Source organism: Heterodontus francisci, chromosome 11 (assembly GCF_036365525.1).
Source record: "Heterodontus francisci isolate sHetFra1 chromosome 11, sHetFra1.hap1, whole genome shotgun sequence".
Classification (NCBI taxonomy): Eukaryota; Metazoa; Chordata; class Chondrichthyes; order Heterodontiformes; family Heterodontidae; genus Heterodontus; species Heterodontus francisci.
Window position 1 is genome coordinate 78,145,870 of NC_090381.1, and position 12,825 is coordinate 78,158,694.

The window sequence follows — 12,825 nt, forward strand, 5'->3', positions numbered from 1 at the left end:
ACACAAATGGAAAGGAGGCAACAGACTACATGTATTGAGGTTAGTCTTTATTGGATTTTCTGTGAGTGGACATCAGGGTGGCTGGAAGTGGGTAATTAGGAGATTGTCTCTTGCCTCTCTGTTCTGCTTCTGGTTCCCATAAGTTAGAAATAATCACACTTTAGACTTAAAAATACTTCCATCCCAGAGATAGCTGAGATTCTTTCAGGACTCGGCTTGACTCCGTCAGGTGTGATCACCATTCCAAAGAAATAGTATTCCCAATGCATTTGTCTGCATTTAGGTTGATCCCAGATTTCCTGGTTGTCTCTATGGCTCATGTAGATGGTAAGCATGATCTTTTCCGTCTACACTATATATCTAGATATCATCAGATATGCCGACTGCTCCTTTACATTTTCGGTGTGTCTCGTCTATTTTCTGCTGGAACATACCCTGGCTCACTTTAAGGCCAAAAGGTAGATGCAGGAATTTTGTACTGTCCAGAGAGTGTGTTGAAGGTTATCAACGGTGCAGATTCTTCGTCAAACTTGACGTTCCAGTAGCCATTTCAGGCATCAAGCTTGATGAAAACTTTTGCCCCTGCCAGTGCTTCCAATGTCAGAATAGGGTAGTGATTCCTCTTTATGGCTTGATTCAGATCTTTGGGATCCAGGCAAAATCTTAGCCAGCCATTTGGCTTCTCTCTCTCCGCAATGGAATTTATCCAATCTGTAGGCTCTGTGACTCTGGTGATCATCTTCTTCTCTTCCATCTCTTGGAGCTCTCTTTCAAGCTTTCCTTTTAAGTTCTATTTGTACTTTACATGGGGGATGAATCACTGGTTTCATCATTGGGTCAATAGTATGTGATACTCAAAACCTTCAAAGCATCCAACCATCTCATCGAAACACTCTGGATATATTTGTACTAGATTTTCTTTGCTTCTGATCAGACGGTGCTTTTCAATGGGTGTACTAACTTCAAGCCTTGGTGTCGCATTCTTCATCTCATGGATTACTGAAATAATCTGCAGCTCTTCGTAACTGTCCAACCCCAGGATAGGAGGACCATCTGTTTCAGTGACATAGAACATACAGTTAACATCTTTTCCTTTGTGTGGCCCGCTGATTTGAGTTGTTCCTTGCTCCCCTGTATACCGTTAGCATGCCATTGTTGAGTTTCAGGGCACCTCTCCTTGGATATCTATTTTCTTCCAAATTTTCAGGAAAGATCTTCTGGTATAGTCTGAGCGGGATGAAGAGACTTTGTTCTCCAGTATCAAGCTTCACCTTCAGATTTACTATTTTGGGCTTATTTCTCACCATCTTCTTGATCTGAATGGTTGCGTTGCATCCTGACATTTCATAGAAACAGAGAAACATAGAAAATAGGAGCAGGAGTAGGCCATTCAGCCCTTCGAGCCTGCTCTGCCATTCATTATGACCATGGCTGATCATCCAACTCAGTAACCCGCTTTCGCCCCATACCCCTTTGATCCCTTTAGACTCAAGAGCTATATCTAACTCCTTCTTGAAAACATACAATGTTTTGGCCTCAACTGCTTTCTGTGGTAGCGGATTCCACAGGTTCACCACTCTCTGGGTGAAGAAATTTCTCCTCATCTCAGTCCTGAGAAGTTTACCCGTATCCTTAGACTATGATCCCTGGTTCTGGACTCCCCCACCATTGGGAACGTCCTTCCTGCATCTACCCTGTCATGTCTGTTAAATTTTATAGGTTTATATGAGAACCCCCCCTCACTCTTCTGAACTCCAGCGAATATAATCCTAACCGACTCAATCTCTCCTCATACGTCAGTCCCGCCATCCCAGGAATCAGTCTGATAAACCTTCGCTGCACTACCTCTATAGCAAGAACATCTTTCCTCAGATAAGGAGACCAAAACTGCACACAATATTCCAGGTGGGGCCTCACCAAGGCCCTGTATAATTGCAGCAAGACATCCCTGTTTCTGTACTTGAATCCTCTCACTATGAAGGTCAACATACCGTTTGCCTTTTTTACTGCCTGTTGAACCTGCATACTTACCTTCAGCAACTGGTGTATGAGAACACCCAAGTCTCGCTGCACATTCCCCTCTCTCAGTTTATAGCCATTCAGATAATAATCTGCCTTCCTGTTTTTGCTACCAAAGTGGATAACCACACATTTATCTACATTATACTGCATCTGCCATGCATTAGCCCACTCACTCAACTTGTCCAAATCACCCTGAAGCCTCTCTGCATCCTCCTCACAACTCACCCTCCCACCCAGTTTTGTGTCATCTGCAAATTAGGAGATATTACATTTAGTTCCCTCATCTAAATCATTAATGTATATTGTGAATAGCTGGGGTCCTAGCACAGATCCCTGCGGTACCCCACTCGTCACTGCCTGCCATTCGGAAAAAGACCTATTTATCCCTACTCTTTGTTTCCTGTCCGCCAACCAATTTTCTATCCATCGCAATACACTACCCCCAATCCCATGAGCTTTAATTTTACATGCTAATCTCTTATGTGGGACTTTCTCGAAAGCCTTCTGAAAGTCCAAATAAACCACATCCACCGGCTCCCCCTCATCAACTCTACTAGTTACAGCTCAAAGAATTCTAGTAGATTTGTCAAGCATGATTTCCCTTTCGTAAACCATACTGACTCTGCCCGATTCTACCTCTAAGTGCTCTGCTATAAAATCTTTGATAATGGACTCTAGAGTTTTCCCACTACTGACATCAGACTGACTGGTCTATAATTCCCTGCTTTCTCTCTACCTCCCTTTTTAAATAGTGGGGTTACATTAGCTACCCTCCAATCTGTAGGAACTGTTCCAGAGTCTATAGAATCTTGGAAGATGACCACCAATGCATCCATTATTTCTAGGGCCACTTCCTTAAGTACTCTGGGATGCAGACCATCAGATCCTGGGGATTTATCGGCCTTCAATCCCATCAATTTCCCCAACACCATTTATCTAATACTGATTTCTTTCAGTTCCTCTTTCTCACTAAGCCCTGTGCTCCCCAACATTTCTGGTATGATATGTGTGACCTCCTTTGTGAAGACAGAAGTATGCATTTAGTTGGTCAGCCATTTCTTTGCTCCCCATAATAAATTCCCCTGTTTCTGACTGTAAAGGACCTACATTTGTCTTCACCAATATTTTTCTCTTCACATACTTATAGAAACTTTTACAGTCAGTTTTTATGTTCCCCGCAAGCTTGCTCTCGTACTCTATTTTCCCCTTCTTAATCAATCCCTTGGTCCTCCTTTGCTGAATTCTAAACTGCTCCCAATCCTCAGGTCTGTTGTTTTTCCTGGCAAATTTATATGCCTCTTCCTTGGATCTAATGCTATCTCTAATTTCCCTTGTAAGCCATGGTTTGGCTACCTTTCCCATTTTACTTTTGCGCCAGACAGGGATAAACAATTATAAAAGCAAAATACTGCGGATGCTGGAAATCTGAAACAAAAACAAGAAATGCTGGATTCACTCAGCAGGTCTGGCAGCATCTGTGGAAAGAGAAGCAGAGTTAACGTTTCGGGTCAGTGACCCTTCTTCGGAACTGACAAATATTAGAAAAGTCACAGATTATAAACAAGTGAGGTGGGGGTTGGGCAAGAGATAACAAAGGAGAAGGTGCAGATTGGACCAGGCCACATAAACAGGGATAAACAATTGTTGCAGTTCATCCACGCGCTCTTTGAATGTTTGCCATTGCCTATCCACTGTCATCCCTTTAAGTAACGTTTCCCAATCCGTCATGGCCAACCTGCACCTCATACCTTCGTAGTTTCCTTTACTAAGATTCAGGACCCTAGTTTCAGAATCAACTACGTCACTTTCCATCTTGATGAAGAATTCTATCATATTATGGCTGCTCGTCTCGCACCACTACATTGTCAATTATTCCTCTCTCATTACACAATACTCAGTCTAGGATGGCCTGTTCTCTGGTTGGTTCCTCAACGTATTGGTCCAGAAAACCATCCCGTATACACTCCAAGAATTCCTCCTCTACGGTATTGTGACTAATTTGATTTGCCCAATCTATATGCAGATTAAAATCACCCGTAATTACAGATGTTCCTTTATCGCATGCATCTTTAATTTCCTGTTTCATGCCATTCCCAATATCACCACTATAGTTTGGGGGTCTATATACAACTCCCACTAACATTTTTTGCCCCTTTGTGTTTCTCAGCTCTACCCATACAGATTCCACATCGTTAGAGCTAATATCTATCCTCACTATTGCGTTAATTTCCTCTTTAACCAGCAACGCAACTCCACCGCCTTTTGCTTTTTGTCCGTCCTTCCTAAATACCAAATATCCCTGGATGTTCATTTCCCATCCCTGGTCACCTTGCAGCCATGTCTCCGTAATCCTGACTATATCACACCCGTTTACATCTATTTGCACGATTAATTCATCCACTTTATTGCGAATGCTCCGCGCGTTAAGACACAAAGCCTTAAGGCTTGTCTTTTTAACATTGCTTGTCCTCTTCCCATTATTTTTCACTGTAGCCCTGTTTGATTCTGGCCCTTGATTTCTCTGCCTATCACTTTTCTTATTCCCCTTACTGTCTTTTGTTCTTGTCTTTGATCCCCTCTCCTCTGACTCCTTGCAAATGTTCCCATCCCCCCTGCCATTTTTGTTTAAACCCTCCCCAACCACTCTAGCAAATACTCCCGCTAGGACATCAGTCCCGGTCCTGCCCAGGTGTAACCCATCCAGTTTGTACAGGTCCCACCTCCCCCAGAACCGGTTCCAATGCCCCAGGAATCTAAAACCCTCCCCCTCACACCATCTCTTCAGCCACGTATTCATCCGATGTATCCTGCATGCTTAACATTCAGAGACTCCACCTCACCCTCACACACTTATCAATGCAGCCAGCCTCACACCCATCTCTCTCTGCTTCCAGATCCCTCCAGCTATTCAACCATGGCAGGCACATTACCCAAACACATTGCAACATAGTCGCTGACAATTCCTACCTCTCTCTTGCAGGACAAGGTGGCCTATAACTGCAGGCAGCAATAAAGGGTTGACCAGGGACAGACACAACTGTATTTCCTGAGCCCTCTGGATGAGATAGTGCTCCGCATCATGGGGATGGCTGTGACTGAGGCTGTTGCATTCGACATTGCCAAGACCATTCAGGATGGTGGTATGTTCCTGCTTTACACCCCTTTTCATATCCCATCCCATCCTCATCCTGTTATCTGGTATGAAGTGCAAGCTTCAGAGGGTGTTACCGAGGGCCTCAAGCTTTTCACCCAACCCCACTTCCCTCACACCAATCTTCTCTTTCTGCATTTCTGCTTTCAAATAGCCAAGAACTGCCACCTGGCCAGCCACTGCTGCCTCATGAGACAGGGCAAGAGATGCACCAGACTTCTGATGAAGACGCACCATCACTAGACCCGACGATCGCAGTCACCAACTCAGATACTGGCACTGAGTGAACTTTAGAGACTAGTGTAGAATCGGGATCAGCACATGGTAAGTCACTAGACAGGAGTGGGCTGCAGCCAGGCCAGGGTGAACAAATAGTTCATGTGTCAGCTCACCTAAGGGCCAGGTCACAAACAAGTTCTACTACAGGGGACTTAGATTAGGACGTGGAAGGGGGCAGCATACAGGAGGGCACTGATGGGGCATGCACACCAAGATGCTTGGTGCGCTGGCATGCCCATCACAGAGCCTGTTGTCACTGTCAAGGAGAATGAAGGAGTCTGACTCCAATGTGGCACAGGGCTTCATGCAAAACTTTGAGCCCATCCTTTCCAGCATGGAAATGGTGACCAACGCTATCAAAGCACTTACAGACCCAGCCATGATGCAGCGTCTGGTAGCTGATGCCTTAGTTTTCATTACAGCACAGGCAGAAGCCACCAAACATCTCAGTGCTGCAGTAGAAGATCAGACTGAGGTCATGAGAGCCATGTTTGTTGCCATCCAAGCCCAGCTTGGTCCCCTGCAGCCTCAGTCTGCTGCATCATGGTTGCTGTAGCAGTGCTCAAAAGGGTATGCAGGCTCTCACAGCAATCCAGCAATCTGTCTTCCAGCACATTACTAGGATTGCTGAGGCGCCGTCCCGGGGCAGTGGCTCCGTGCAGCATGAACCTGTTGTCCTCTCTCAGGATGACAGCATCATGTTCCCACCTCTGATATTCTGCCAGTGCTCTTGTTGTTGCCTTTCAGTCAGCCAGCCCAGACTGCTGCCACCTATGCCGAGGTGGTGCAGTCCGAAGCTTGGCCCATAAGGTCCAGAGCTGCTCGAGATCATCCTGCTTGGCCATCTGCAGTCTCGCAGAGTGAAAATCAGCAGCCTTCCACCAGCCATGCTGCAGTTACTGTAGTAGCACTGTGTCGGAGCACTAGGCCAGACAAAGGCACCTACAAGACTGGCACTAAGCGATTGCATGAGGGTGATTAGTTCAGTTTTGTATGCATTATTGGATGTGTTGTTGGATAAAGTTGTTATGTAATTGTTTTTTGTTGATGGCATTTATTTCAGCGTTTTGACGAAGAGGATGTTGTGATGGTACATAGCAAAGGATTGAAATATGGAGAATTGTGGAGTAATTGTGATATGGGGATAATATCTCATGGGTACTGAAGTCTGCATATCTGCTCACAGACTGCCCGTCTGAAGCAAAGGGGTCCTGGATGCCTCCTCCCTTCCTTCTCTACCTCCTCCTCTTTTTCTTCCTCCTGAGGTGGCTTCCAAATGCCTGCTGGAAAAGGCTGTGCCCTCATGATAGCAAGGTTGTGGAGGATGCTGTAGACCACTAGGGACTTGGAAACTTGCTCTGGTGAGTACTGGTGGACTCCCCACCCCCCAAGCGATTCAAGCAGTGGAACTGATGTTTCAGCACCCCGATGGTTTGCTCCATGATGTTCCAGGTTGCTGTATGGCTTTCATTGTAAATGAACTGTCCTTGCATGGTTAGGTGGCGGAAAGGAGTCAACAGCCAAGTGTAGAGCGGGTATCCCTTGTTACCCAGCAAGCAGCCTCGTGGTGGATCAAAGATGGCGGGTATGGCTGACTGTTGCAGGATAAAGTCAGGTGGCTGCTCTGGGATAGCGAGCATTCATCAAGAGCATCTACTGGGCATGGTTGCACACCAACTGGGCGTTGATGGAGCGGTAGCTCTTGCAGCTCCTGTACATTTCCCCGTTAACATGCGGGCCTGCAGAGCCAAAGGCGGTGCATTCAATTGCAGCCTGCACCACTGGGAATCCCGCTAGGCTGGCAAATCCACATGTTCTCTTCTCCGCTTCTCTCTGGTTAGTGATAAGATAATGAAGTCCCCTCTCCTTCTATACAGGGCCTCTGGTGCCTTCTTGATGTAGCAATGGACAGCAAACTGTGAGATGTTGCTAATGTTGCCTGCTCCCGCCAGGAAGGATCCACTAACGCTGAAATTTAGAGTGACAGTGATCTTGAGGTAGGAGAACTGTTCCCGAAAAACCCTTGGTGAGTAAGGCCTTCCATCGAGAGCTTTCTCCTCTTCTCTCTGCATACAGCTTCCCCTCTCTCCTGTCTGTGCTCCATTTAAGTCATGTTCCCCAAGAGGAACTGCAACTATATCCCCCATTATTGAAACATGTTTTCTCCTGACAGGCCTTCCAATTCCTCTGACTTCCTTGTCAAGAACTAGCACCACTCCCTTGTAAATCCATAATTTTTGCAAAATTCCTCCAATAACACAGGATACAGTACTCCCACTAACTCTGCACCAGGAAAAGAAAGCCAAAAGCACCTCACCTGAAAGTTGGATGGTTAACCTTTTAAATAACACTAGTGGGAGATCCCTCGTGCAGCTGAATGCATGATCAGCTGGGAGTGCATAAGAGAGAGCGTTAATTGGATCTGCACATTCAAAATGGCAGATCGGCACCAAATCAGTATCAGAGGCTGTTTGGCGCCATGATCACCCACTCTAGATGCTTCCAGCACATGCTCAGCACAGCCACGTTAGCACCCTAACAGTTGGGGCACTCTGCGCAGGTCAAGCCAGAAGTGGCCAAAAATGCCCAACCAACATCTTTGCAGTTTCGGACTTCTGTGGCACTGGCACCAATGGCACTATGGAGCCCGATTTCACAGCCAAAGAATCTTTCGCTAGAGAAAAATTAACTAACACAATTGTACAAGTACAGGTGTACAAACAGGGGACTAGAAGAGCACATGCAAAGCTACCCATATGGAACATCATGGTGACATTTTCACATGCCTGCTCATTGCATGGTTTTCCAGGAACCTATCAAACCAGGTTTTTCCTCTAAGATATCTAGAGGATGTGAAATGAAGATTGATTCCATTCATAATGCCTAGATTTAAACTCAGATCCCAGTAGTGGCAAAGAAATGTTATAAGTCACTGTACCATTCACTCTCTAAATTAAGCTTGTTTTTAAAACGCACAGTGTTATTCTATTTAATAACCATTCATCTAAGCACAATCTGACCCAATTTGCCTATCTATGTATCCAGAACTGAATTAAATCGGCACTTGTAGTTTTCCTCAGATTATTTAGTTTATGTTTCAATATACCAAAAAGATTTATGATGGCTTTACCTTTTCACTTTCTTCATCTTGCCCAAAATAAAGTGTACGCTCTGGCAGTGTGAGTCCATCTTGGTCAATCTATAAAACATTGTAGTAGATTAATTTCACTTTCACATTTTATTAATCTGAAATGTCAATTATAGCGTTCTCCAAAAAGATACTTGAGCCTTCAGTTGATAACTTTTTTCATTAGCTATTTGAAACAAATGTTCCATCTCAAACAAGGCGAGTTAATATTTGTGAATATTAAAAAGGCTAACAATGGCTTGGCTCCTATATTGCTAACTATGTGCTCATAGGCTTTGGCAGTAAAAGAAAACTAAAATGTTCAACAAAAGAATTGTTATTAGATTTTAAAAAGTGGGTTTTTCGAATGCTGGAAAAAGATTACTGGGTTTTCTCAGTTTTACTGAACAAAGATAAAACAAAGCATGACCAGGAATAAATGTAAGAACATTGGAAAACTATACCTTATTTGTCTGCAATCCAGTGAAGAATAGAACTAAAATCTATTTCAAAAATTCAATGCTTGTCACATTGTGGCATTATATCTGATGTTGGTTGGTTCAGGGAATGCAATATACATTAACCATACTTATGTCTAAAGATAACATTAATATGTGATACAATACAGATATATTCAGATAACAAAAATGTAACAAATCTAAATAAAAACTAAAAGATACTGAGGTATCTGTTGCTCTTCAAAGAGAATATTTTTAATCTTTTTTTTCCTAAATTTTATCGGTTGTTAATCAAAATTGCAACCAGTGGGTGTTTTCTTTTTGTCAGATTCATGAAATAAGAATTTGAATGCTTTAATTGTAAAAATCTGGTCAATCACAATGCACCTGTAATTATACCTGTTTCATATTTATCAAGCAGCTAATTAGCTGCTTAACTGGTCTCATTCCCAAACATCATTAATCCACTGTGTAGTGGCAGCAGTATGCAAATCTGAAGCACTTACAAATATCAGATTGAAATGTTTGGAAGTATGTGAAGAAATTTCTTTTTTTCTCAGTACTAAAAGGCTGATCCCTAATGCTGAGATTATGACCCCTAGTTCTAGACTTTCTAGCCAGGAAAACAGTCTCTCAGCATCTACCCTGTCAAGGCCTCTAAGAATTGTGTGAGGTAGAAATTCCCCTTGGCTGGTGGCACAAAATGGACAGTAACCGGATCGATGGCCCATTACATGCAGTACCTGTTATTTCATTCCATTGACTACAATGGACAGACGCTGCGTGTAATGGGTGGCCAATCTGACACTGCCCGTTTTATGCCCCTGCCTGAGACGAATTTTTACCCCTCTATGTTTTCAATAAAATCGCCTCCTGTTCTTCTAAACTTCAGAGAACAGTGGCGCAGTGGTTAGCACCGCAGTCTCACAGCTCCAGCGACCCGGGTTCAATTCTGGGTACTGCCTGTGTGGAGTTTGCAAGTTCTCCCTGTGTCTGCGTGGGTTTCCTCCGGGTGCTCCGGTTTCCTCCCACATGCCAAAGACTTGCAGGTTGATAGGTTAATTGGCCATTATAAATTGCCCCAAGTATAGGTAGGTGGTAGGGAAATATAGGGACAGGTGGGGATGTGGTAGGAATATGGAATTAGTGTAGGATTAGTATAAATGGGTGGTTGATGGTCGGCACAGACTCGGTGGGCCGAAGGGCCTGTTTCAGTGCTGTATCTCTAAACTAAACTAAACTATAGGCCCATTCGACTGAATTTCTCTTCATAGACCAGCCCTCTCATCCCAGGAATCAATCTAGTTGGATCGTTACTAAGAAATTTTACTATTTTCCAAAAAAAAGCTCACACTTAGAAATGAGTGAATTTACAAGAATTTACATTAGTACAAAATATGCATCGGGCAAGAGTTGGATCAACAAGGGCTGAAGCCAAATTAATCAGTTTCCACTTAAATCTGCCACTGATTATTTTTCAACAGTAACTACTAATTGTCTTCACTTGTTAAAGTGGTTTGATATGGTCACATAATTTCTGTTTATTATCATATCAGTTAATTTATCATACTACTTTTTTAATCTCAAGATCTCAAGGTCTCATGACCCTATTCCAATCCTATTCCCAAGTGCCACCATGGTCCAGTCCCACTCAAAAGAGCACCCATGCCTTGGCCCAGCTCCCAAATGCTACCCACAGTCTGATCCTAATCATGTGCCTATTCCAAGTGCCTTATAATCTGAATCCTCCACTACTGTTCAGTTTCTCATGCATAGTCATGTTCATCAGTAGAACCAACAAGAATCAGTCAGTATAGTAACAGAATTTCGGAAGATTAATTGAAAGGAAACTTTTATATCTAAATAGTGAGTAATTCTAAAGCTACTGCTACTTTTCTGGAAAATGCTTTTGCTTTCTGTATGCAAATACAAACAGTAGTCAAATAATATTGGTATAAATTCAATGAACAGCCTCAAGACATAACAGTCAACCTGCTGAGCAGCACGTCGCCAATGCAGGCGTTGTATTCTCCAGGAAGAGAGTAGTACACTCAGTGAAAAGATATGGGAGGGATTGCTTACTCATAAATCAGGTAAGACAACAAAATTCATTATTAAGAATAAAGTTGAGGCTTATCTGTACAAAAATAACCACGCAAGAGGGACCCAAATTGGCTTCAGAAGGGAAGATCTGCCTGACTAATTGTCTTAATGATTTTTAAGGACGTGACATCCCAATTGAACTGAGAAAAGCCCCATAATATGTTGTTTATGGAAACTTTCAAAAAGCTTTTGACAACATTTTGCTCAAAAAACTTAAGATCAAAAATCTGGGAAAGGCTAAGAAATTTAATGAATGGTAGGATACAGCAGCCAGATGTTCAGAGATTATTGCTGGGATGGTTATGGTGGAGGTGAGTGCTGAGTCGAGTGTTGATGCCCCGTGCTGTTTTTAACTTACATCACTGATCTGAATTCAAAAACTCAGTCAAAACTGTTCAAATGTACAGATGATAAAAGAAGCAGCAGTTGGGTAATACATGAACATAAGTAGAAGTAGGGGGTATCGTAACATAGTGGTTATGTTACTGAACTAGTATTCTTGCTAATGATCGAGAGACCTGAGTTTAAATCTCACCACCACAGTAGCTGCAGAATTTTAATTAAACAAAATCAGGAGTAAAAAGCTAGTATCAGTAATGGTGACCATGAAAACCCATCTCATTCACTAATGTCCTTTCCTTTGGAAATATGCCCAGACTGGCATATGTGATTCTGACCCACAGTAATGTGGTTGATTTGGAACTACCCTCTGAAATTGCCTAACAAGTCACTGAAATGTACTCAAGAAGGCAGTTCACCTTCTCAAGGGTAATTAGGGGGAGAGACTGGACAAGCTGCTAACTCTGGATGAGCTGACAAACGCCGTCAAGTCCTTTGAGACGAGTAAAACTCCCCAAAGCGATGGCTTACCGGTTGAGTTGTATTTGGCCCTGTGGGAATTGATCAGCCCAGACCTGCTGGAAGTAAACGAGAGTATGCTTCTGGCCGGCAGCATGTCAGAATCCATGAGGAAAGGCATCATCACCCTCATATACAGGCAGAAGGGGCAGAGGGCAGAAATCAGAAATTGGCAGCCCATCTCACTGCTTAATGTTGACTACAAGATTCTGTCCAAAGTCATCGCCAGTCGAGTCAAGTCTGCCCTGGAGTTGGTGATTCGCCCTGACCAGACCTGCACTGTACCCGGCAGGAAGATCTCTGATAGTCTCGCGCTACTCAGGGACACGACTGACTATGTACGGGACAGGAGGGTGAACACCTGCCTCATCAGTCTAGACCAGGAGAAGGCTTTTGACAGGATATCACACACCTACATGATGGACGTGCTTTCCAAAATGGGGTTTGGGGAGGGAATCTGCAATTGGATCAAACTGCTCTACACAAACATCAGTAGCACAGTCTCAATCAATGGTGGGAATCAGAAATTTTCCGATCCAATCTGGAGTCAGACAGGGCTGTCCTCTCTCCCCTGTCTTGTATGTTTGCTGTATTGAACCCTTTGCTGAGTCTATTAGGAAGGGTGCGAGCATAAGAGGGGTGACAATCCCAGGCAGCGGAGGCACTCAGGTTAAAACCTCCCTGTACATGGACGACATCGCGGTCTTCTGCTCGGATCCGCTGTCCATTCGCAGACTGATGAGCATCTGTGACCAGTTTGAACTGGCCTCGGGAGCCAAAGTTAACCACGGCAAGTTCTTTGGGAACTGGGCTGACCGATCCTTTGT

The 12,825-nt window shown here is 43.8% G+C and overlaps 1 protein-coding gene across 1 annotated transcript in view; it reads right to left on the bottom strand.

Annotated features, from left to right (window-relative positions):
- Positions 1–12,825, bottom strand: part of LOC137374908 (endothelin-converting enzyme-like 1) — a 127,148-nt gene that overhangs the window by 94,092 nt on the left and 20,231 nt on the right. The window contains exon 2 of the mRNA XM_068041490.1: positions 8,583–8,651. Within this exon, the coding sequence (XP_067897591.1) occupies positions 8,583–8,651 (69 nt within the window). The remainder of the gene's footprint in view (positions 1–8,582; positions 8,652–12,825) is intronic.